The 17,919-nt window shown below is 54.7% G+C and overlaps 5 protein-coding genes across 5 annotated transcripts; 3 read left to right on the forward strand and 2 right to left on the reverse strand.

The window, feature by feature from the left end:
• Nucleotides 1–511: 511 nt before the first annotated feature.
• Nucleotides 512–2,439, forward strand: COL26b_000984 (uncharacterized protein; the record flags this gene model as incomplete). Its single annotated transcript, XM_053173946.1, has 7 exons — nt 512–620; nt 706–811; nt 873–983; nt 1,045–1,323; nt 1,375–1,624; nt 1,674–1,987; nt 2,046–2,439. 7 exons carry the CDS (start codon nt 512–514, stop codon nt 2,437–2,439), a joined length of 1,563 nt encoding a protein of 520 aa, XP_053042063.1.
• A 775-nt stretch (nt 2,440–3,214) lies between these two features.
• On the reverse strand, nt 3,215–3,947 carry COL26b_000985 (uncharacterized protein; the record flags this gene model as incomplete). Its single annotated transcript, XM_053173947.1, has 2 exons — nt 3,215–3,543; nt 3,647–3,947. The coding sequence occupies 2 exons, from the start codon at nt 3,945–3,947 to the stop codon at nt 3,215–3,217; spliced, it is 630 nt and encodes a 209-aa protein (XP_053042064.1).
• A 1,771-nt stretch (nt 3,948–5,718) lies between these two features.
• COL26b_000986 (uncharacterized protein) lies at nt 5,719–7,863 on the forward strand (the record flags this gene model as incomplete). Its single annotated transcript, XM_053173948.1, has 1 exon — nt 5,719–7,863. One exon carries the CDS (start codon nt 5,719–5,721, stop codon nt 7,861–7,863), a length of 2,145 nt encoding a protein of 714 aa, XP_053042065.1.
• Nucleotides 7,864–9,186: 1,323 nt separating this feature from the next.
• Nucleotides 9,187–10,323, forward strand: COL26b_000987 (uncharacterized protein; the record flags this gene model as incomplete). Its single annotated transcript, XM_053173949.1, has 1 exon — nt 9,187–10,323. The coding sequence occupies one exon, from the start codon at nt 9,187–9,189 to the stop codon at nt 10,321–10,323; it is 1,137 nt and encodes a 378-aa protein (XP_053042066.1).
• Nucleotides 10,324–11,608: 1,285 nt separating this feature from the next.
• On the reverse strand, nt 11,609–14,789 carry COL26b_000988 (uncharacterized protein; the record flags this gene model as incomplete). The annotated part of the gene is made up of 7 exons (XM_053173950.1): nt 11,609–12,250; nt 12,300–13,143; nt 13,194–13,554; nt 13,609–13,891; nt 13,941–14,249; nt 14,343–14,572; nt 14,627–14,789. 7 exons carry the CDS (start codon nt 14,787–14,789, stop codon nt 11,609–11,611), a joined length of 2,832 nt encoding a protein of 943 aa, XP_053042067.1.
• Nucleotides 14,790–17,919: the final 3,130 nt, after the last annotated feature.

Here is a 17,919-nt window from a genome sequence, read left to right on the forward strand (position 1 = left end):
CGCGAGCACTGCCCCTCATCCTGCCCAAAGGGAACATCCCGGACACCGCGCCGATAAGACCGATAGCGGCCATAGAAACACTACCTCATAGGCACTGCGAGAGTGAGACTGAGGGGCACCGCTGCATCCACTGAGCCAGTCGCAGTCATGGGTTTGGTCCATGTGCCAGGAAGACGCTCCAGAGCGTCCAGCCTCAGTGAGTCTTACCAGCCCTAGCGTTGCCTGCCAAACCCAATGTAATAGCAGACAATTTCTCTTGAGCCGCGCGCAGGGTACTGTAGACTACTTGCTGCTGTTGCTACTACTACTGACGGCGACAAATTCCTTCGCGCGCCCACTCCTGCAACTTTTTCTGCCTATTTCCCATTCCCATCCTGTCCCCAGTTTGTTGCCGCTGTCCGGCTCTAAAGTCTTGTTGGGACCCGAAAAGCGTTCTCTCCTCTCTTGCTCTCCACCCTCCTCCCGAACCTCCCATCGTGCGCGCGCCTCAAAAAAAAAGTTACCGCCAACAATGCTGACCTGGCTCGGGAATCCCACAGCTAGCAACCGCTCCAGCGTCGACGAGGCGAGAGGAGCCGAAGATGACGACACGCTCGTGGTCGAGCCCGATCAGGGCAACGGTTAGTGAAGCTTCCCCGCGAGAGCCTGCGCCGGCTGTATTCTCCAGCGCAACGTCTTGCACGCAAATAGCTAACATGTTTGCAGTGCTCATGCACATCATCTCCCAGCTTCGGCCGGGTGCTGACCTGAGTCGCGTCGTCCTGCCGACGTTTATTCTCGAGCCTCGTAGCATGCTCGAGAGGATCACCAAGTTAGTGGCATTCAGCATCGGGGTGTCTTCCGGAGCTTCCATAGCTGACTGATTGTCATAGCTTCATGTGCCACCCCGAAATGCTCCTCCCGATACCCGAGATCGACGACCCAACCCAACGATTCCTCTCCGTAGTCAAGTTCTATTTGAGCGGCTGGCATATTCGTCCACCGTACGTATATAAACCCTTGCCAAGTTTGCGTAGGAGAGGCATGTCATTGACTTGGTCTTAGAGGAGTCAAGAAGCCCCTGAACCCAATCCTCGGCGAGATCTTCACCTGTTACTGGGACCTTCCCGACAGCACGAAGGCCTACTACATTTCAGAGCAGACGTCGCATCACCCTCCCAAGTCGAGCTACTTCTACATGGTTCCCGACCACCACATCCGGGTTGACGGTACTTTGAAGCCGAGGTCGAAATTCCTTGGAAATTCCGCGGCGAGCATGATGGAGGGAACTGCTATTCTGTCATTGCTGAACAGAGGACAGGACAAGGCCAAGGGTGAAAGATAGTAAGTCGGCGGGAGGTTCGGTTGGATGAGTGTATGCTGACTGTAACACAGCATCTTGACTCAGCCAAACATGTATGCCCGCGGCATCTTGTTTGGAAAGATGAAGTACGAGCTAGGCGACCATAGCTTTGTGCGCTGTCCAGAGCTGGACCTGGTTGCGGATGTCGACTTCAAGACGAAGGGCTGGGTTGGTGGTACCTACAACGCAATTGGAGGATTCATCAAGCGAGAGAGCACCGGTGAGGTTCTTTACGAGCTTTCGGGGCTCTGGAGCGAGGAGATGTTTGTGAAAGACGTCAAGGTAGGTCCAGCCAGGTTTGTGCACCAAGTCAGCGCTAACAAACCTGCAGACTGGTCATAAGGAAATGTTCTTCAACGCCAGGAGGTCAAAACCTAGCAGCCCGTCGGTGCGACCCATCGAGGAGCAAGACGAGCGCGAGTCCCAGAAGCTCTGGCAAGCGACTGCCCAAGCTGTGAAGGCTAGCAACCATGAGCTCGCTACGGACGAGAAAACCAAGGTTGAAGACAAACAACGCGAGGAGCGAGAGGCCAGAACACGAGACGGTGTTGAGTGGCATCCCAGACTTTTCAGAACAGTGCACGGTGGCCCTGGCGACGTTGAGGAAGGCGAGGAAGACTTGGAGTGGATCATCAACGCCAAGATGTGAGTTTCGGTGAACGAAACACAGAAACGCTGAATACGAATGCTGACCATGTCATAGCGATGGAGCAACGCCGGAGAAACAAACCGAGCAAATTTTGGCCATCTATCCCATCCTTCCTGGCCAGAAGGCAACAGCTGCAAACACGATTCCGCCACACCGGCCTTCTGCATCAGAGGCGCCAGCAGCTCCGGCTCAACCCGCCAAAAACGACCTGATCGACTTTGGAGATGATAGCAGCACTCCCACTGCGCCTGCACCAGCTGTCCAGCCTCCTACTGGAGCTCACGCGACCAGGAGCGACTCCAAGGATATCCAGGGCATGCTCAACAAGACAGGACATCAAGCTGGCGAGGGTCCGTTGATGGACTTCACCTCCGACATGAAAAAGGCGGTCCCGCCGTTGAAGAGAGCCGACACCAGCGAGGATAGCTTCCACGACGCCCTGGAGTAGACTAGACATGCGGTTTTTAGCATCCGTCAGGTAAAACACGTCGTCACTTTCATTCATCATGGGAGGTCAACCTCTGGCTAGAGGAGAGGAGATCCATTCTGTGCACTGGCGAAAACGGGGTTTGGTAGAAAAGGGATACCTTTGTAGATATGTAGCATCGTTTACGGACTAGCAATAATGGCATTCAACTGCGGACACTGATTTCAACAGAGCAACATGAACATGACTTTGTTTCGGAAGCTTTGTTGTGACAATAGTATACACATTTGATGCTTGACCCTCGAAAAGGGACCCTTGGTAATAAAAATAAACATTCCCAGAACACCGCGAACGCCAGTTTCTTTTTCAAATTGACCGCGCCGACTATGATTCAATATCATAGGGGCCATATGTCAGAATCAAGCCAGAAGGCCCCTCGATCACGGGTCCCGGCTTATGAACTTTGCCTAAACAGGCTTCGCAACAGCTCACGGTTACGGCTCCTGCTGCGCGCGGGGACAGGGCTGCTGCTTCTCTGGCGAGGACGCGCCCGTGACTGATGCTCGTGGTTGCGGGCTTGTCGTTTGGCAGAGCCGTCCCCAGCACCGTTGCGTTCGTCACCGCCCAGCCGCTTGCTGCCATTGGGTCGATCCCGCCGATTCCCACGTCGCTTATCCTCGTTCGGCCGGTCTCGTCCTTGGCTATCTCCAGTATCACGACCATCACGGAAGCCTTGACCTCCGGGTGGGCTGTCGACATCAACACCACCGCCGCCACCGCCGCCACCGTTGTTCTCCTAGTAACGGCGCCGCGTGGGCTCTGGGGTGGGCGAGCGGGAGGGGGAGCGTTCGTCGCGGCCGCGGTCCTTGAGCCACTTCTTGGTGCTGAGGGTGAGGTCGCGGTCGAGGTCCTCGGAGGGGTTCTTGCGGTGGATGAAGTTGCAGAAGCCGCCGCGGACACAGCCCTCCCCTGAGTTCAGACGGCAACAGGCCTCGCGGAAGTCTGTCACGGGTGACAGCTCGCAGTATATGGGGCGCGCGGCGTACCAGCGCGAGTTAAGATCGTCGCAGGCTTTTTGAGCCGAGTCTTCGTACTTGAAGCGGGCGTAGACGTTGCCTATAAGGTCTGCGGTGGTTGAATGTTAGCAATCGTTTCGATCTCAACGTGCAGAGACGGCGTCAAACTGACGGCGAGACAGGAAGAATGAGAGACGGGGAAAAAGACATACGATCATTGTTGTTGTCGCAGACGACCAGCTCCTCCAGCTCGCCGTACTTGCATAGCTCGCACCAAATGTCCTCGTAGAAGGCGTCAAAGTGGTTCTGCAGCTGGGAAGGGTTCATGCGGTTCTTCGGGTCGTATGCCGGGTTCTGGTAGAGGTTGGGCATGAGGATGGTCTGAGAGTAGCTGGGCTTGACGTGCTTTCGCGAGCAGCGGTCGCCGTGACGGCAGGCGCCGATCTTGAAGTAGAAGGAGCAGTTGACCTTGTCGAGCTCGGTACCGAAGATGGAAGCGAGAAAGTTGGCCATTTTCGCGATCGATTGTCTGGCGGCGAAAAGAAAGATTTCGGGTCGTAATGGAAAGCGGGATTCGAGGTCGGGAAGTTGATGGGGAGGGAAGGGATTGAACGTCGACGAAGGGTGAGGCGCGCGTTGAGATGTGTTTGGATCCTGGTCGCGATTGGGAATGCGACGGAGGAATATTTCAGACAGCCTTGCGCCACGGTTATTAGTAATTGCGAGGCTGGAGCTTTCTGTGGCGGTGCTTCGATGAGCTTCTGGTGGGTCGTGCATGCAGAGTACGTACCGCGGCCCGGATCAGAGTCTAGAACATGCACTTTCTAATTGACGTGTTGTTTATTACTTGCCGTGGGGGGAGATTAACATTCCGTCCAGCCTTATGCGATTGGCATCACTGTCTCTGATATTACTGTCGCTGGCATTGTCTCTGATGCATTCAATGTCTCTCTCAGAGATCATTATACGTGGGCCTGTGTTATCGCCAAACTACATCCTTGTGCAAGGCAAACTAGAAATACAGCGTCTACCACTGCTCATGTTTGAAACACTGGGTGGTTCCCTAGTCAGTTCTCGCATGCGGCTGAACTTAGACATGAATGACGCCGAATGGAAGAAGAGAACAGATCGGTCTGAAGGAGCGCCGATCCTTGGCTGAAAGCTTCCAGACATGCTCGTGCAATGGTGATCTCCCTTCTGATGTCCCGTCTGCCGCGTACAAAAGCTTCGCTCGTCCGATGGTGATGGACTGTCTTTCAGAGTCAAAATCCAGTCCGAGCAACGCGGCCATAGCACGATGGTCACGAGACCCGCTCCTCAGACGAACGCCGTCGATTGGCGCCGCTTGTGGTGATGGATAATCTTGTTTAGGTTTCTTCCAGATGCAGTGGAATGATCAACGGCCTCCGGTGGGAAGGGATGGTGAAACGGTTGGCTTCGTGAGTGACGCTGAACCAAATGGCCAGACGCCGCAGTCCCGCCGCCGTCCCGTCTCTCGGACTCAGGTCGAAGCCAAGACGCTGGAGGTCTCTCCCCAAAAAGGTGCCCACAACTGGCGAACACCCCCAGCGGCCTGCAACTTGATTTGGGGATTTGACCAGGATCTCATTCGCCAATCATGACTCGAGAACCGTGTTTACCCCCGCTTTAATTTTGGAGATTGCTGGGTCTCTCCCCGTTTTGGCCGTTTTGGGGGACGCTGCACCTGTGCTTTCCCACCTCCTGCAGGACATGCGCAAACTTCCCGGCCGTGCGCATCCAACGCGGACCGAAGCCAACATCTGGTCTGTTAGGTTGCTTCTACAGCCCTCACCACACTCTGGCACTCTCAACTGCGTGTGTCTCCTTTTTTTAGTCCCTTACTCAGAACCAGTCCCTTCTTTTTGCCTTATCTCTTTGCTCGCCCCCTTGCTTGCTACCACAAACTTGCCAGGAGTTCTTTTTTTATATTCTTGATCGACGCCGCGTCCTTCACCATCATTTCGCAGGATCTGCGAAGAAGCTTCTGCCCGTCTTCGATTTTCCTTGACACGGACCCTCTTCCGCGGCCACAACTTCGAGACATTACCCCGGACGCCCTCCTCTGTTTATATAACCCCCACGATCGAGACGCACCCCCGATAGCTGGCACCACAACCTTGGGCCATGAATTTAAGCGTGACTCCTCTCCCCTCCTGCTGACGAACCGACGCGACCTTTTCCCCCTTCGACAACCGGTCCTCGCGCCGACCCTGCTTACACTTGTCCGAACCAGCATATACCCTCTCTCGACGAAGCCGCCGCAATGGACCAAGCAGACATCCCCGCGCTCCTGTCGCGACTCGCCAGTGACGAGGATGCCGCCAGGAAAATGGCCGTCTTCAAGCTGCAGTCCTCCATCAACGATCCCGCTTTTGCAGACGTTTTCATATCTTCCGGCGGACTGGTTGTGCTACGCCGTCTAATCATGAGCGCTGGAGGAAACACACTGGCGTACTCGCTGCAGAGTCTCACGCGTCTTTTGGAGGTGGATATGGGCTGGGAGATTTTTGAGGGCTCGTCGTCCGGTGACTTAGTCGAGCGCATCGTCGAATTGATCGTAACGAACCCCCTCGTCAACATTTTGCGAGGCGCCATGTCGATTCTGGTCGCAATCGTTGCACACTCGCAATCCTCCGGCCGGCCCAATACCCCGCGCACTCCAGGCTCATTCGGTTTCAGGGCGCTGAAGCCAGCCGTCGCCGTGTACCCGCAATTCTTCGAGCTCGTCATCTCACAACTGCAGTCCGCCGACCACGCCCTGTGCGCCAACGCGCTCATGCTCATCAATGCCATGATCAGAGACGCCGTCTCCAGCGACAGCAGCACGAAGCCGGGGTCGCCTGCTATGGAGGAGTGGTCCAAGTTTATCAAGCGTTTGCAGGACTTGGGCCTGATCAAGGCCGTGTATAATCTCATGCAGAGCTCTTCATTGCAAGATCTCGCGCACCCACTGCTCGAATTTCAGTCCTTGACCAAGGTTCTACTAAGAAAGTGGCGCGAGGTGAGGGTTGACCTGGAGAGGCCTGAACACCGACGCGGCCTGAAGGGTTTACATCTGGCGAGCAATCCGGAGAAGCAGGTCAATGGGCATTCAAGACTGGATGAGCTGAATGAGGGCAAAAAGGGGAGCCGACGACACAACCCTGAGAAGTGGAGAAGACTTGGCTTCGAGACGGAGAGCCCCGCGCAGGAATTCGAAGTGCCTGGGTTCCTGGGCATGATGGATTTGACCGACTACGTGCGCAAGAATGAGGACAGCTTTCAGAAGCTGCTGTTGGAGCAGTCGACAAAACACCGAAGTGAGCGGTGCCCGGTTGCGAGAGCAAGTCTTGCTGTCACCATGATCCTCTACGATCACTTCGAGGTTGAAAAGTCGGAGATTGAGGACACGATGAAGAGCTATCAAGGCTTGGACGGTATTAAGAATAACGAGAAGCTTTTCCGACCGCTCCTCCTGCAGTGGTCGAGGCTACACACCGCTGGCTTGCAGGCTTTCTTCCGCGTTTGGAAATCCACGGCTGCAGAGCAACTGGACTTTGAGAAGGTCGCAGAGCTTGTTCGCATCCTCATTGAGCAGGTTGTCGGTCAAGCTGTCAGAACGAAGGACGTAGTGGAGGTGGAAGAGGAGCTCTTGGAGTACGACTGCACCAGGCTACGTGAACTTCAGATGGAGCTGCTTGAGCTGTCTTTTGAAGATCAATGGGGTCAACATTTGTATCAAGTCCGAGAGGAGTTGAGACAAGAGGCTCTCCAGTTTGTCAAGGAGCAGCGCATCAGGTGCCTACTTCAAGGTTCATGGTTCTCGAAGCCGCTACCCCGCCGAGACACCAACCCTCGAGACGAGACCAAGCGCCGGCTGTATACGCCACGGCCCTGGCGGTTTGCCAAGCTGTCACACAACAGGAGATACCTCCACTACGCCGACTTCGAAACTCAGACATCACAGGACCCCGGCCTGGATATTCTGACAGAGAAGGTTGACCTCAGCACGATCAGTTCAGTGGTGTCAAACGTTTCTGCATCCAACGAAGACACTCGAAGCGCGACTAGTAGTTCGACGCTCAAGAACACCGCGACGGTGAAGTCGACAACCAAGATTACAATCTTTAGCTACGTCAACCCCGCTGAGGCAGCCAAGGGCGGCGATGCCAAGGAGCAGGCCATCCTGACGCTGTACCCTGTGACCCATAGTCTGGCGTCAGAGTGGCTCGATGGCCTTCTGATGCTGCTCAACCAGGCGCCAATCACTGCTGAGACGAACAAATTGGTCAACCTGGTTAGTGACTTTGGTCTGAAGATCAGGCTGCTGAACGTGAGGATAGAGGCTGCATACACTGGCCCTCCTCCAGGGGCTGGCGTCGTCCCTAGCCGGGAAGGTCTAGATGAAGACTACTTCTACGAGGTTTGATTGCCACCAAAGCTGGTGAGCCTGTCGAAAGATTCGATTGATGTCTTTATTTCAGCTTATTTCCTTTGTGGTCCCTTTTGGCTTTCATATACCCGCGTTCTCTCTTGCGTCTAAAGCCGGGGATGTAACGAATGGAGCTGGGAAGAAGAAGAAAAAATTGCAGTCCAGTCTACAGGCTGTTTTACAAATATGTGCATAGCGAGCGTCGTTACATACAGAGACTGGATTTGTTGGCTGGCTGGCACATGTCTCTCCCCTGGGTTGATGGGGCGCTGAGGATGCTGCACATATGGGGGCGGATGGTTGGTTGAATGGAAGGATAGGTGTTTATAGCTTCGCAGACAGGCTCTCATATGATCATACCCCCTGAGGGCAAGTCTTGATGATTTGCTCGAGTACATTTTCTAATACCAAGTAATTCTCCAAGACCTTTATCAGTGATGAAATGTGCGAGGTGCTTTTCAGCTGTGATAGTGGCGTTCAACAAACGGCAGCTGAGGGCCCTTTGCGGAATGGTGCGCGATAGAGTACCCATATAGCAGATGACTTTGACTGACAAGACTTCCCCCGCTCAGAAGACATTTTCTTTCGGCCAAAATCCAGAGCTGGCCGCATCCAGGGCCGTGGCATGTCACCGCTGTCTGCCGTGGTCGTGGTGCCTTGCAGGGGTTTCCAGCTGGTAGCGCGCGGCAGGCGGGGCCACCAAGTTACCGTATCTTCTCAGCGCAAAGAGAATCCGCACTCCCCTGTCGTCAAGGTTTAACTGCAGGTGCAATTGGACACTCGTGGGGGATCCAATGTTAAACCAGCGAGCGGAGCTCACGTGAAAAGCTGGATTGGCCTGACAGGGGGGGTGCGGATTCTCTTTGCGCTGAGAAGATACGGTAGCTTCCCGTCGTCCCGTTACCAGCATGCCGGCCCAAGCTCCACCCTGTTGCTCCCCCAGCCACCCGACAATTCTCAGCTCCAGCTCCAACAGAAAGGACCCCTCCCGTTTCCTTTGGGTTGTCCACTTCTTGAGGGCATTCACCTTTACGATAAAGGCGGGGAAGTTGTCGCTCCACTGGCCGTTTTCCCGTTTCAAAGGACAATCGATTCAGACGACGCAGGGCACATCTCAAATTGCGTACAAACACAAGGAGCGCAAGTTTGCTGTACACCATAGGATTATGACATCACTCCCGTCCGAGTGAACCAACCACCGCTGAAACGGACCTGTCTCTGAGAAAACCTACCCTCCGCCCCCAACTCATGGTCCGCCGACTGCCGTGGACCCATCCACATCGTAAAGTCGACTACACCGGCAACGACACCTCGAGCGAAATGGTCTTCACCAGGACCCCGCGCGGTGGCAGGAGAGGAGGGTTGACGTACAACAACTCGTCGTACGGCAAGAGCAATTACAGCAACAACCGGTATTCGCGCGGCGGGTACGGCAATGGCGGGGGTGGTCCGAACACCCCGTCGTCGCAGAAGAAGCGGCTGGACGGGCTCTACCTGGAAGGGAACTGGTACTGCAACTGCGAGCCGCGGATGCAGGCCAAGTACCTTCAGACCAAGAAGCAGGGCAAGAACCATGGCCGGTACTTTTGGACGTGCGAGTCGAGGGGTTGTAACTTCTTCCTATGGGACGACGATGCGAAGAACCGGGCGGAGGGAAACACGTTGACGTTGCCGCCCATGCCGGAGGACGAGCCGACAAAGAATGGTGCGGCCATGCCTGCGACTGCACCAGTGCCTGCGCCTGCGCCTGCTGCTACGCTGCCAACGCCGACGACAGCCACGCCGAGACAGCGGTCTATGGGTGACTACCTCACGCAGCAGAAGGAGGCGGAGACGCCGTCGCGGACCGCAAAGAGGAAGAGGGTTCTCTTTGAGTTCAGCGACGACGATGAGGAGGATGACTTCGGACTAGGGGATATGTCGTCGGATGAGGAGAGGCAGATGAACGAAGCCATGGAGCGGAGCGCGAAGAAGTTGAGGGACGCGGCGCCGGTCACGCCATCCTCCCGACGGGCGGCGGAGAGCAAGGTCGATACCCCGGGGACGGTCTCGAGGACACTCTTCCCCGACGCCAAGAGGAGGAACACCGGCACCGGGTCCTTCTCCGCAGCGAGCACGGCGTCGTCGATGACTGCGAACCCCTCCATGTCGCCGCCGGCGTCACAGACCCCGGAGGAGCAGCTGGACCCAACTGACGAGGTGATGGCCCTGCTCAGGGGGCAAAAGGTGGACGAGGCAACGATGGGAGAGGTGAGGGGCGTGCTGCGGCGGTACGCGATGAAGGCCAAGGGGATTGCGAGGGGGAGAGACAGCGTCAGGACGGCCCTCAAGACGAAGGATGAGAAGATTGCCGGCTTGCAGGAAAGGGTTGCCAGTCTGGAGGATCGCAACCGGGCTCAGCGGGAGGAGATTGCCGATTTCAAGGCGAGCATTATGGATCTATACTCGAAGCACTGATGAGAAGGAGGGAATGGGTTACGATTAGGAGAAGCGGGATGGATTGCTTTGGGCGATTGGATTTGAGGATACCCCTTGTTATGATTGTAGCTTAGACAGGACCTGGGACATTGGTTGTTCGTAATCGGACTGGTTCTTTTAAAACGGTTGTCTCTTGTGATGAGGTCAGAAGAAGGTGAGCTATTGCCCTGTCGAGAAACGACTACTTCTGCGACGTTCACCTTCAATGTAATAATCATGATGCGAGACATTTGGTTCGGCTCTTCTTCCTATATGTCAACTGCACTGCTAAGTTCTCTATTCGGCCGGCTTGTACCAGCCGTCGCAGCCGTTTGCGTTGACACCCTATTTCGTGTCTCTATTGCGAACTTCAAAGTTGGCTCTCATTGGCGTCTTACGAAGGAGACGAACATGACATAGTCGAAAGGGGGAGGGGGAGAAAACGATGATAAAAACAAGAGGGGAAAAAAGGGTTGAAATGCCAAAAGAATTCACTTGAATCCTTAACCCCACCGAGAAGATGATGGATCACCAGGGCGCTGCGATTGCGCTGACCTGACCACTGGGCCATTTTGTTCTTCTCGTCGGTTGAAAGCAGACGACCAGAGGCAGGCCTATGTAGGTCAGGTGAGTGGGTGCCCGACTGAGTCCTGGCAGCAAGTGTGTCCAAGTCCAACGTGCCTGCCACTTTCTTTCACTTACACTCACATGGTCACATAGTACATGCGAAGATATAGAAGTGATACTTATGCCTCTCGCAAATTACTTGAAATATAGCAGCGCCTCCTTGTCGAGGGAGCTCATCAATAATAATGAAAAGAATGTTGTGACTTCACCAATATCCTCGAACGAGTCTAGCCAATTCTCGGTTTGCAGCCTCACCTGGCAACGTCTCGCGTCAAACAATGCAATAGGAGACTCAATTGGAGCGATTAACCGTCTGGGAGCACATCTCAATAGTACGTCACGTTCATCTCTGCTGCAAGTTTTCCTGCCGGTCAGCCAGAAACATGATTATGGCTGCCCCGTGAAAGAAGATGACAGGAGCATTCTCGTCTATCATCACGCGATGGCAACCTGCTCATCAATGGTCATGACGTTGCAAATGAACCTCCTGCATCACGTTCGATGAAATCCAATGTAATGAAGAAAAGTCTTTACAATAACTAAGGTATAGTAGCAATAAACCAGGTATACGCCGTCGCGGGGCTTAATACCCCCAGTTGCCCGACCCTTTACCTCCCTTGTATGACCCAAATCCTGGATACCATGGTTCTTTTCAACCTTACTCGGCAAGAACCTCGCGCAACATGACAAGGAAGTTTTCCTTGAGTTTATGAACCTCAGACACTGGCGGCTTGACCGGTTCGCCAGCGCTCCGGCGAAGCCTGTCGCGTCTCTTAGCGCGACGTCGACGCTCGGCCTCAATAGGGTCGAGCTCGTCTTCCTCTTCTGCCTCCGCCTCGTCGTCTTCTTCATCCTCGTAAGCCATATCCTGAAGATCTTGTTGATCAAGACCGAAATCGGAGGAAGAGAAGCCCGTGGGTACGAGATCTGGGCCGCCGTTACCCTCAGCAGCCATCTTTTGCCGTGTCTTGTCATGGTGCCACTTCTTCCTGGCCTCTTGCCAGGCGATGAGTGCGTTCACTTCTTCGATGACCTTGGCCTTGTCGATCGCACCTGAGCTAACACCTCCCTCGAATAGCGCGTTGATGTTCAAAGTGCCATTCTTGGGGCCCTTTCTGAGGAATTCCAGGATGTCTTCTATCCAACCCATCAACTGGTCGAAGAGTCCATTGTCATGTGTGTGAACTTCATGCACGAACTTGTAGAAGTTGTGCTCGTGCCTCTGGCAGAGATCGATGAACGCTTGCACAGTCTGGTTCGGGTCCGCGGAAGCGTCCTGCTCCTGGCATTTCTCGACAACCTAGAAGCATGTCAGCAATTTATCCTCACTTCGATGGGGACCATCTTACCTGAATCATGTCGTCGATAAAGACGGCGAAGTCGGTGACGCTGTTGTAAACGTTCGCAGACTTGTAAACCCTGACAAGCGGCTCGTAGAAGATGGTGAAGAGATCCCTAAAGAGCTGGAGAGTTACTGGCTCCTCGACCAACTGCAACATCATCGCCTTGTCGTGCTGCCTCGTGCACAGTTTCAAGAACTGCTTAAGGTACGAAAACAGTTGCGCGCCCTGTTTGAGCTCTTCATCCACGTTCTCGACCGCGTTGTTGAATGCCACGTAAGCGTTGTACAGTCGGCCGATTTGCTCCGAGGTCAAGGCAGGCTCAAGGTACTCCGAGCGCAGAATAACGACAATAATGTCCATGTCCTCCGACTGAGCTTCCTCCCGAATAGCCACCTTAATGTGGTCCTCTGCTTCCGTGTACATCTTCAGTTTCTTGGTCAGGACCTCATCGCCAATCTTGGCAGCAAGAGTGTCAATGGACTTCTGGAAACTCCGGATGCCGTCGTTCAGCGTAAGGGAAAAGATGCGCTGCAGGAGTGAGCGTGTGCCGAAGGGTTGTGCCAGGAAGATGTCCAGGACGCCGGACATGACAGCCGCGGGATTAGCGATTCTAATAACGTTCTTCATGACGGTATACGGAATGAGCGAGTGGATCCTCTTAGCTTGGGCAAACAGCTCAGGAGAGTTGTCCTCCGCGAGAAACAGGTGGTAGATTGTAGCCGCGACCTCTATCCTCAACCACTCGGCAAACTTGCGGTACTGGATGCTCAGGTCCTGAATGGTCTCCTTATCCTTGATCTCCTTGAAGAGCGAGGTCAGACCGTTTCGTTCAACAATCTCCTGACGGAACCTGGGATGCCATTAGTAACACATTACGCATCTCACATTGCGGACACTCACTCTTCCATGTAGATGTCGAGCTCCGCTGCGCGCTTCCGCGCAATTTCGTAGAACTTCTTCTGCTCCTCCATGCGCAACTGGTCAACAGCCTTTCTCCGCTCAATGTCGTCGATATCGGCATCGGTCGGCGTGATTGGATCCTTGGTGAGGAATTCCTCCATGGCCTTGGTCTGCGCAATCTGAGGGTTTGACAGGAGAGAGCGCAAAAACGCCCTAAGTGAAACGCGCTGGCTCTCCCGCCATAACGTGACGGGCTCGTTGTTCTTCTTGCTGAGGAAAGGAAGAGGGCTTCTCGGTCTGCTGTCGGTTGACACGCGGGGTGAGTTGCGGCCGGAGGTGGTAGAGCCTGCGCGCTTGTGCCCTGATTGATGCTGTTAGAGAGCGTGTTAGGAGTGACGGGGGAAAGATCGCTCACCTCTGATTGATAGCTTAGAAGGCTCGCTTGGGGGAGCGAGGCCGGTCATTTGTGTCGATGCAGAGGAAATTGACGACGCCGAAGAGTCAGGAGATCCACCACCAGTGAGGGAGGAGAACAGGCCCGACGTCGTGGTATCCGCCTTGTTCTTCTTGGGTAAAGTTGGGAGGACCTTTCCGGGTAACTCTATACGTAGTCTCTTGTGCAATCTCATAAAATCGCCATACCTTCTGCCGATGAAAAACTCGAGTTCGCCCTTGCGGTGGATGCGCATGAGGAATTCCTGGTCATGGTGTTAGTGAAGCCCCGCGTCTGTTTCGGGGTAAGCTTACCGCATGCTTGTGAGTCCTGATGGTCTTCCTTTCCGAAGTAATGCGCACGGCGGTGACATTCACGTCCCAGCCATTGATGTAGTTTCCCTCCGGCATTGTGTGCATGACTCCCGTGTCAATCGCATTGCTGTCCACGACCTCGATCTCCGAAAATCGTATCCTCTCTTCGAAGCCGGAGGAGGTCTTGCAACCCGACACCATCATCAACTCGACTAGCTTCTGACATTTTATGGCCAACTTGCGTCTCTTCGTTTCTTCCAATCTGTCTTCGGAGGATGAAATGTTCTTCGTCGCAAAGGATTCCAGGAACTGGACGTGGGAGCAAAACGAGTCAGCGCAAGCTGTGCCGGCGGGGGTGTTTTCTGGGCGTTCCAGAGATCGCGGGGAAGCTTTATTACTTACCAGTTGCAGCTTGTCTTGCCAAAACTCCTTCTCCTTGGCCTTGTCAAGGAACGGGAAATCGCGAACATGGTGAACGAAGATGTAGCGCAGGATAGGGAGCTCAGAGTCCAAGGGGGAGACCTCGCCGACGTCGGATTTGAAGGGGGCGCCGAAGCGCTTTAGGGCCGTGGGAGAGTTGAGCTCTGAGATTTCGTACCTGACTTGCTCGGAGATCAGCTCTCGCTTGAGGTCTGGAGGCGAGAAATGTCAGCATGGTCCCCGAAAATGCCAGTCAGTCGACATACAGTGCTCTTGCTTGCCCGTCAGAGATTGACCCGGCGGAGGGATAGAGGCATCGCTCTTGGTGCGGACGGGGAGCTGCAGGTCAGACTTGACGGCCGGAGCCGGGTCCTGGGCGGACGCTACAGCAGCACCATTCTGGGGTTGATCTTGCGATGTCGAAGCCATCGGCGATGTTTGTCTTGGGCCTTGTTGAGCTACCCGGGGAGCACACAGCGAGTCGTAAGATGCCTCTTGTCGATGCCAAGGTCGTGGAAGGAAAAGAATGTTCGTAGGCGTTGGGAGGGAGGAGGGTGGACGTCGTCAAAAAGGTCGAGGTGATGGGATAGAGCTGACTGGCGTCAGACCCGGAGCGAGTAAGGCAAGGTATCTGCGGTTAGGTAGCGTAAGGTAGGTAGCGTGGGTGTAGGCTCGTAGCGGCGGCGCGGCAACAATAGCTGGGGGCCTGAGGGAGGGGCTCGACGTAATAATCAATCTACCCTGGGCTGGGCTGGGTCCCCAAGCGCAGAGCAGATCCAATGGTGACGGGGCCCAGGTTCAAGTTGCAGGGTTCAGGCCCAGCGACCGCGGTGGAAACGCAGGCTCGTAGGGCCGCTGGAAGTAACGCGCGTATGGCGGGGTAGTTACAGGCTCTGCCGACAGCTTCTTTCTCTTCCAGGTTACCGTAGGCAGGTAGGTTGCCGTTCTTTTTTGCTGTGAAGCCTGGCGGAAACGAGAGCAAGAAGCGGTAACGGTAGCTGAAAGTCAATGCTGTCGCGATACGGCGGGGAGCCTGGCTTAAGCCTTTTTTTAGGTGGTATCCCAAACCGCTTAATCTTGGTATGTATGCAACTTTCTTGTCGTCTTTGTTTTTTTAGTCTCCGACTGCCTCAGTTGCCTTGCTTCCCGGTTTTTTAATAGCTCTTTTCTCTCGGCGGGAGCTAGGGGTAGTAGAGGGGGCACAACACACGTCGTTTGGTGACGGCACGGGGAGACAAAATGAGCTCAGAGCTGTGTGTCCGTCGACACTGATGGAGCTGTTTTGGGTGTGAAGCAAGCGGTACGTGTGGGGTGGTCAGTCACCCGCGCATAGGGATGGATCGGGATGTTTATTCTCTTTTCAGTCTCGCAACCTACAGCCCAGCCCAGCCCAGCAGAGCGGATGGATCTCTCGGACACCTTAGCTCGGAGAGACGGCACACCAACACACACCCATACACCATCTCCTAAGCCATGTTTGGCGGAGACTCACGACAGGAAACAGCAGACAAAACAAGCAAGGCAAGGAAGGGTCCGTAACCGTATCTAACACGCGGGAGAACCCTTCTACGAACAGTGTGGCCGCCCTGGACGGGATGACGGCAAACCGTCTTTTTTGACTTTTTCTCTTCCCCCTCCATGTGCTGTGTGCTCGGCCTCTCAGCAGTTCAGGGTCCTGTCTCCTTGTGCTTGCTTGCCCCTGACAACAAGGCGTTGTGACGCGCGAGGTCGATGCTGAAGCTCGGTTTGCTCTTATTCGGGAGCCAACCTAAAGGCAAAAAAACCACCACAGGATGAAATACAGGGATATTTGTTGGGTGTGCTGGCTCACTGCCGCCCCTCCTCCGACAGCATGTTCGACTGTCACTGCGCAGCCATCTCCAAAAGCCAAACCTTTCCCGCGTGCCTTACTGCTAGGGATGATCCACCTTGTCTCCCCGACTGCGCCACAGCCTGGCCACTGAGCCATTCTTACTTACGCGGTACTCTATGCTGGCACACTGGCTGATCGCATTCTGAGGCCCGAATGACGCTGAAGAGGTGTGGCGGTGACATCTGCTGTGGTGGTTTCTGTAGAGTGTTGGCCATGGGATGCATGACGTTGCCCCCTTCTGGAGCTGGGCCGAAAGCCGAGACAAGACCTCCTCCATCCTCCCAAGACTCGTTGGAGACACACACGACGGACGGCACGTCCACTGAGCACCACGACAGTAAACTCCAAGTGACATACCTCTCACACTTCACACGCACTTCAGCCACAATCCCATACAGTACTCGCGGATTGGTACTGCAAGAGGCCTTGGCCTGCGCTTCGCTTCGCTTTTCACTCTCTCATACGAATACCAGCCAGCCACACAGGCACCTTGCTTGCCCTGCTGTTTGGTTTTCCCCGTCGGAGATTTTGACGTAGTCACACACTCGCCGCAGTCTGCAGCCCGCAACGTGTTGCTCCATTCGTTGACTCAAAAAACATCGCCCCCAACCAAGAAGCCTCTACATCCTTGGTAGGAGATCCGCTCCGTTTGTTGTCAGTCAGCCTTGCTGGCCAAGGACACAGACGCGCAATCATTGTCGCCATCAGCTCCTTGGCCCGGACGACGCCGAACGGCCCAAATGGGGCACCGAACGGCTAGCGCGCCGATTGTTCGATGGGTTGCGCTCCCGTGAGATTCTGCGGCCCTTATTCGTGCCATTCTCCCCCGCCGTATCCACCTGCCCAGCGATCAAGCAAATCTTTGCTGGGCCTTTTCTGTCCGTGATGTGAGGATACGGCTGCTCGTAAAACATCCTTAAAGTACGTTGGGGGCCTAACCAATGTTAGCGCCACAATACGCACGAGGCTGGTCGAAGAAAGCTTCTGGATCCCGCGGCTCGCGGGAAACATTTTTCTCACCATCAGGACCCTCAGGCCCAACCAAGCCTCTGCGGAATGGATCACACCAGGTAATAAGAAAAACGCCCCGTTTCCGATCACGCTTCATCCCTGCGCCTACGCGGATATGGTGCCGGGCCCAAGACGCACGGTAGGACTGTCGTCGGGGTTCGGAGCGGGCCTCTTTCGGTGATGGTCACGACATATGCATAACCCTCATTTGAGCTGCCCATCGGCCATCCCGAATCGTAGGGCTAGTCGCCGCTTGCTTTCCCCGGTGCTTAGCCTTGAGTTAAATCCGATGGTGATGACAAAGTTGAACAGCAAATATTCATTCAGCCTCTGAAGTAATCTCCATCCATCAGTGCACTCGGAACGAAGGTGGAGGAGTCTGTGATGGTTTTGGCGGGTTAGGTCGGAAAGGCCCGCAACATCCATTCTGATCGTATTCAGTACGGTATTTGGGGAAATTCCGGGGCTCTACGATGTGTTCTCAGCCTGGATCGTATTCTACCAAAGTTCTTCCAGACTTGTCATCAAAAAATTGGAACCTGAATCCTGGGAGATGCTTACGACATCTAATTCCAACACTATCGATAACCCTTCAGTCTATATTCCAAGGCTTCAAAGTGCACTACTGATACCCGTCGTTAACGTTTGGCCGTGCCAAATATGGTCTAAATCACG

The sequence above is a fragment of the Colletotrichum chrysophilum genome (assembly GCF_026319265.1).
Source record: "Colletotrichum chrysophilum strain AFK26 chromosome Unknown scaffold_4, whole genome shotgun sequence".
Taxonomy (NCBI): Eukaryota; Fungi; Ascomycota; class Sordariomycetes; order Glomerellales; family Glomerellaceae; genus Colletotrichum; species Colletotrichum chrysophilum.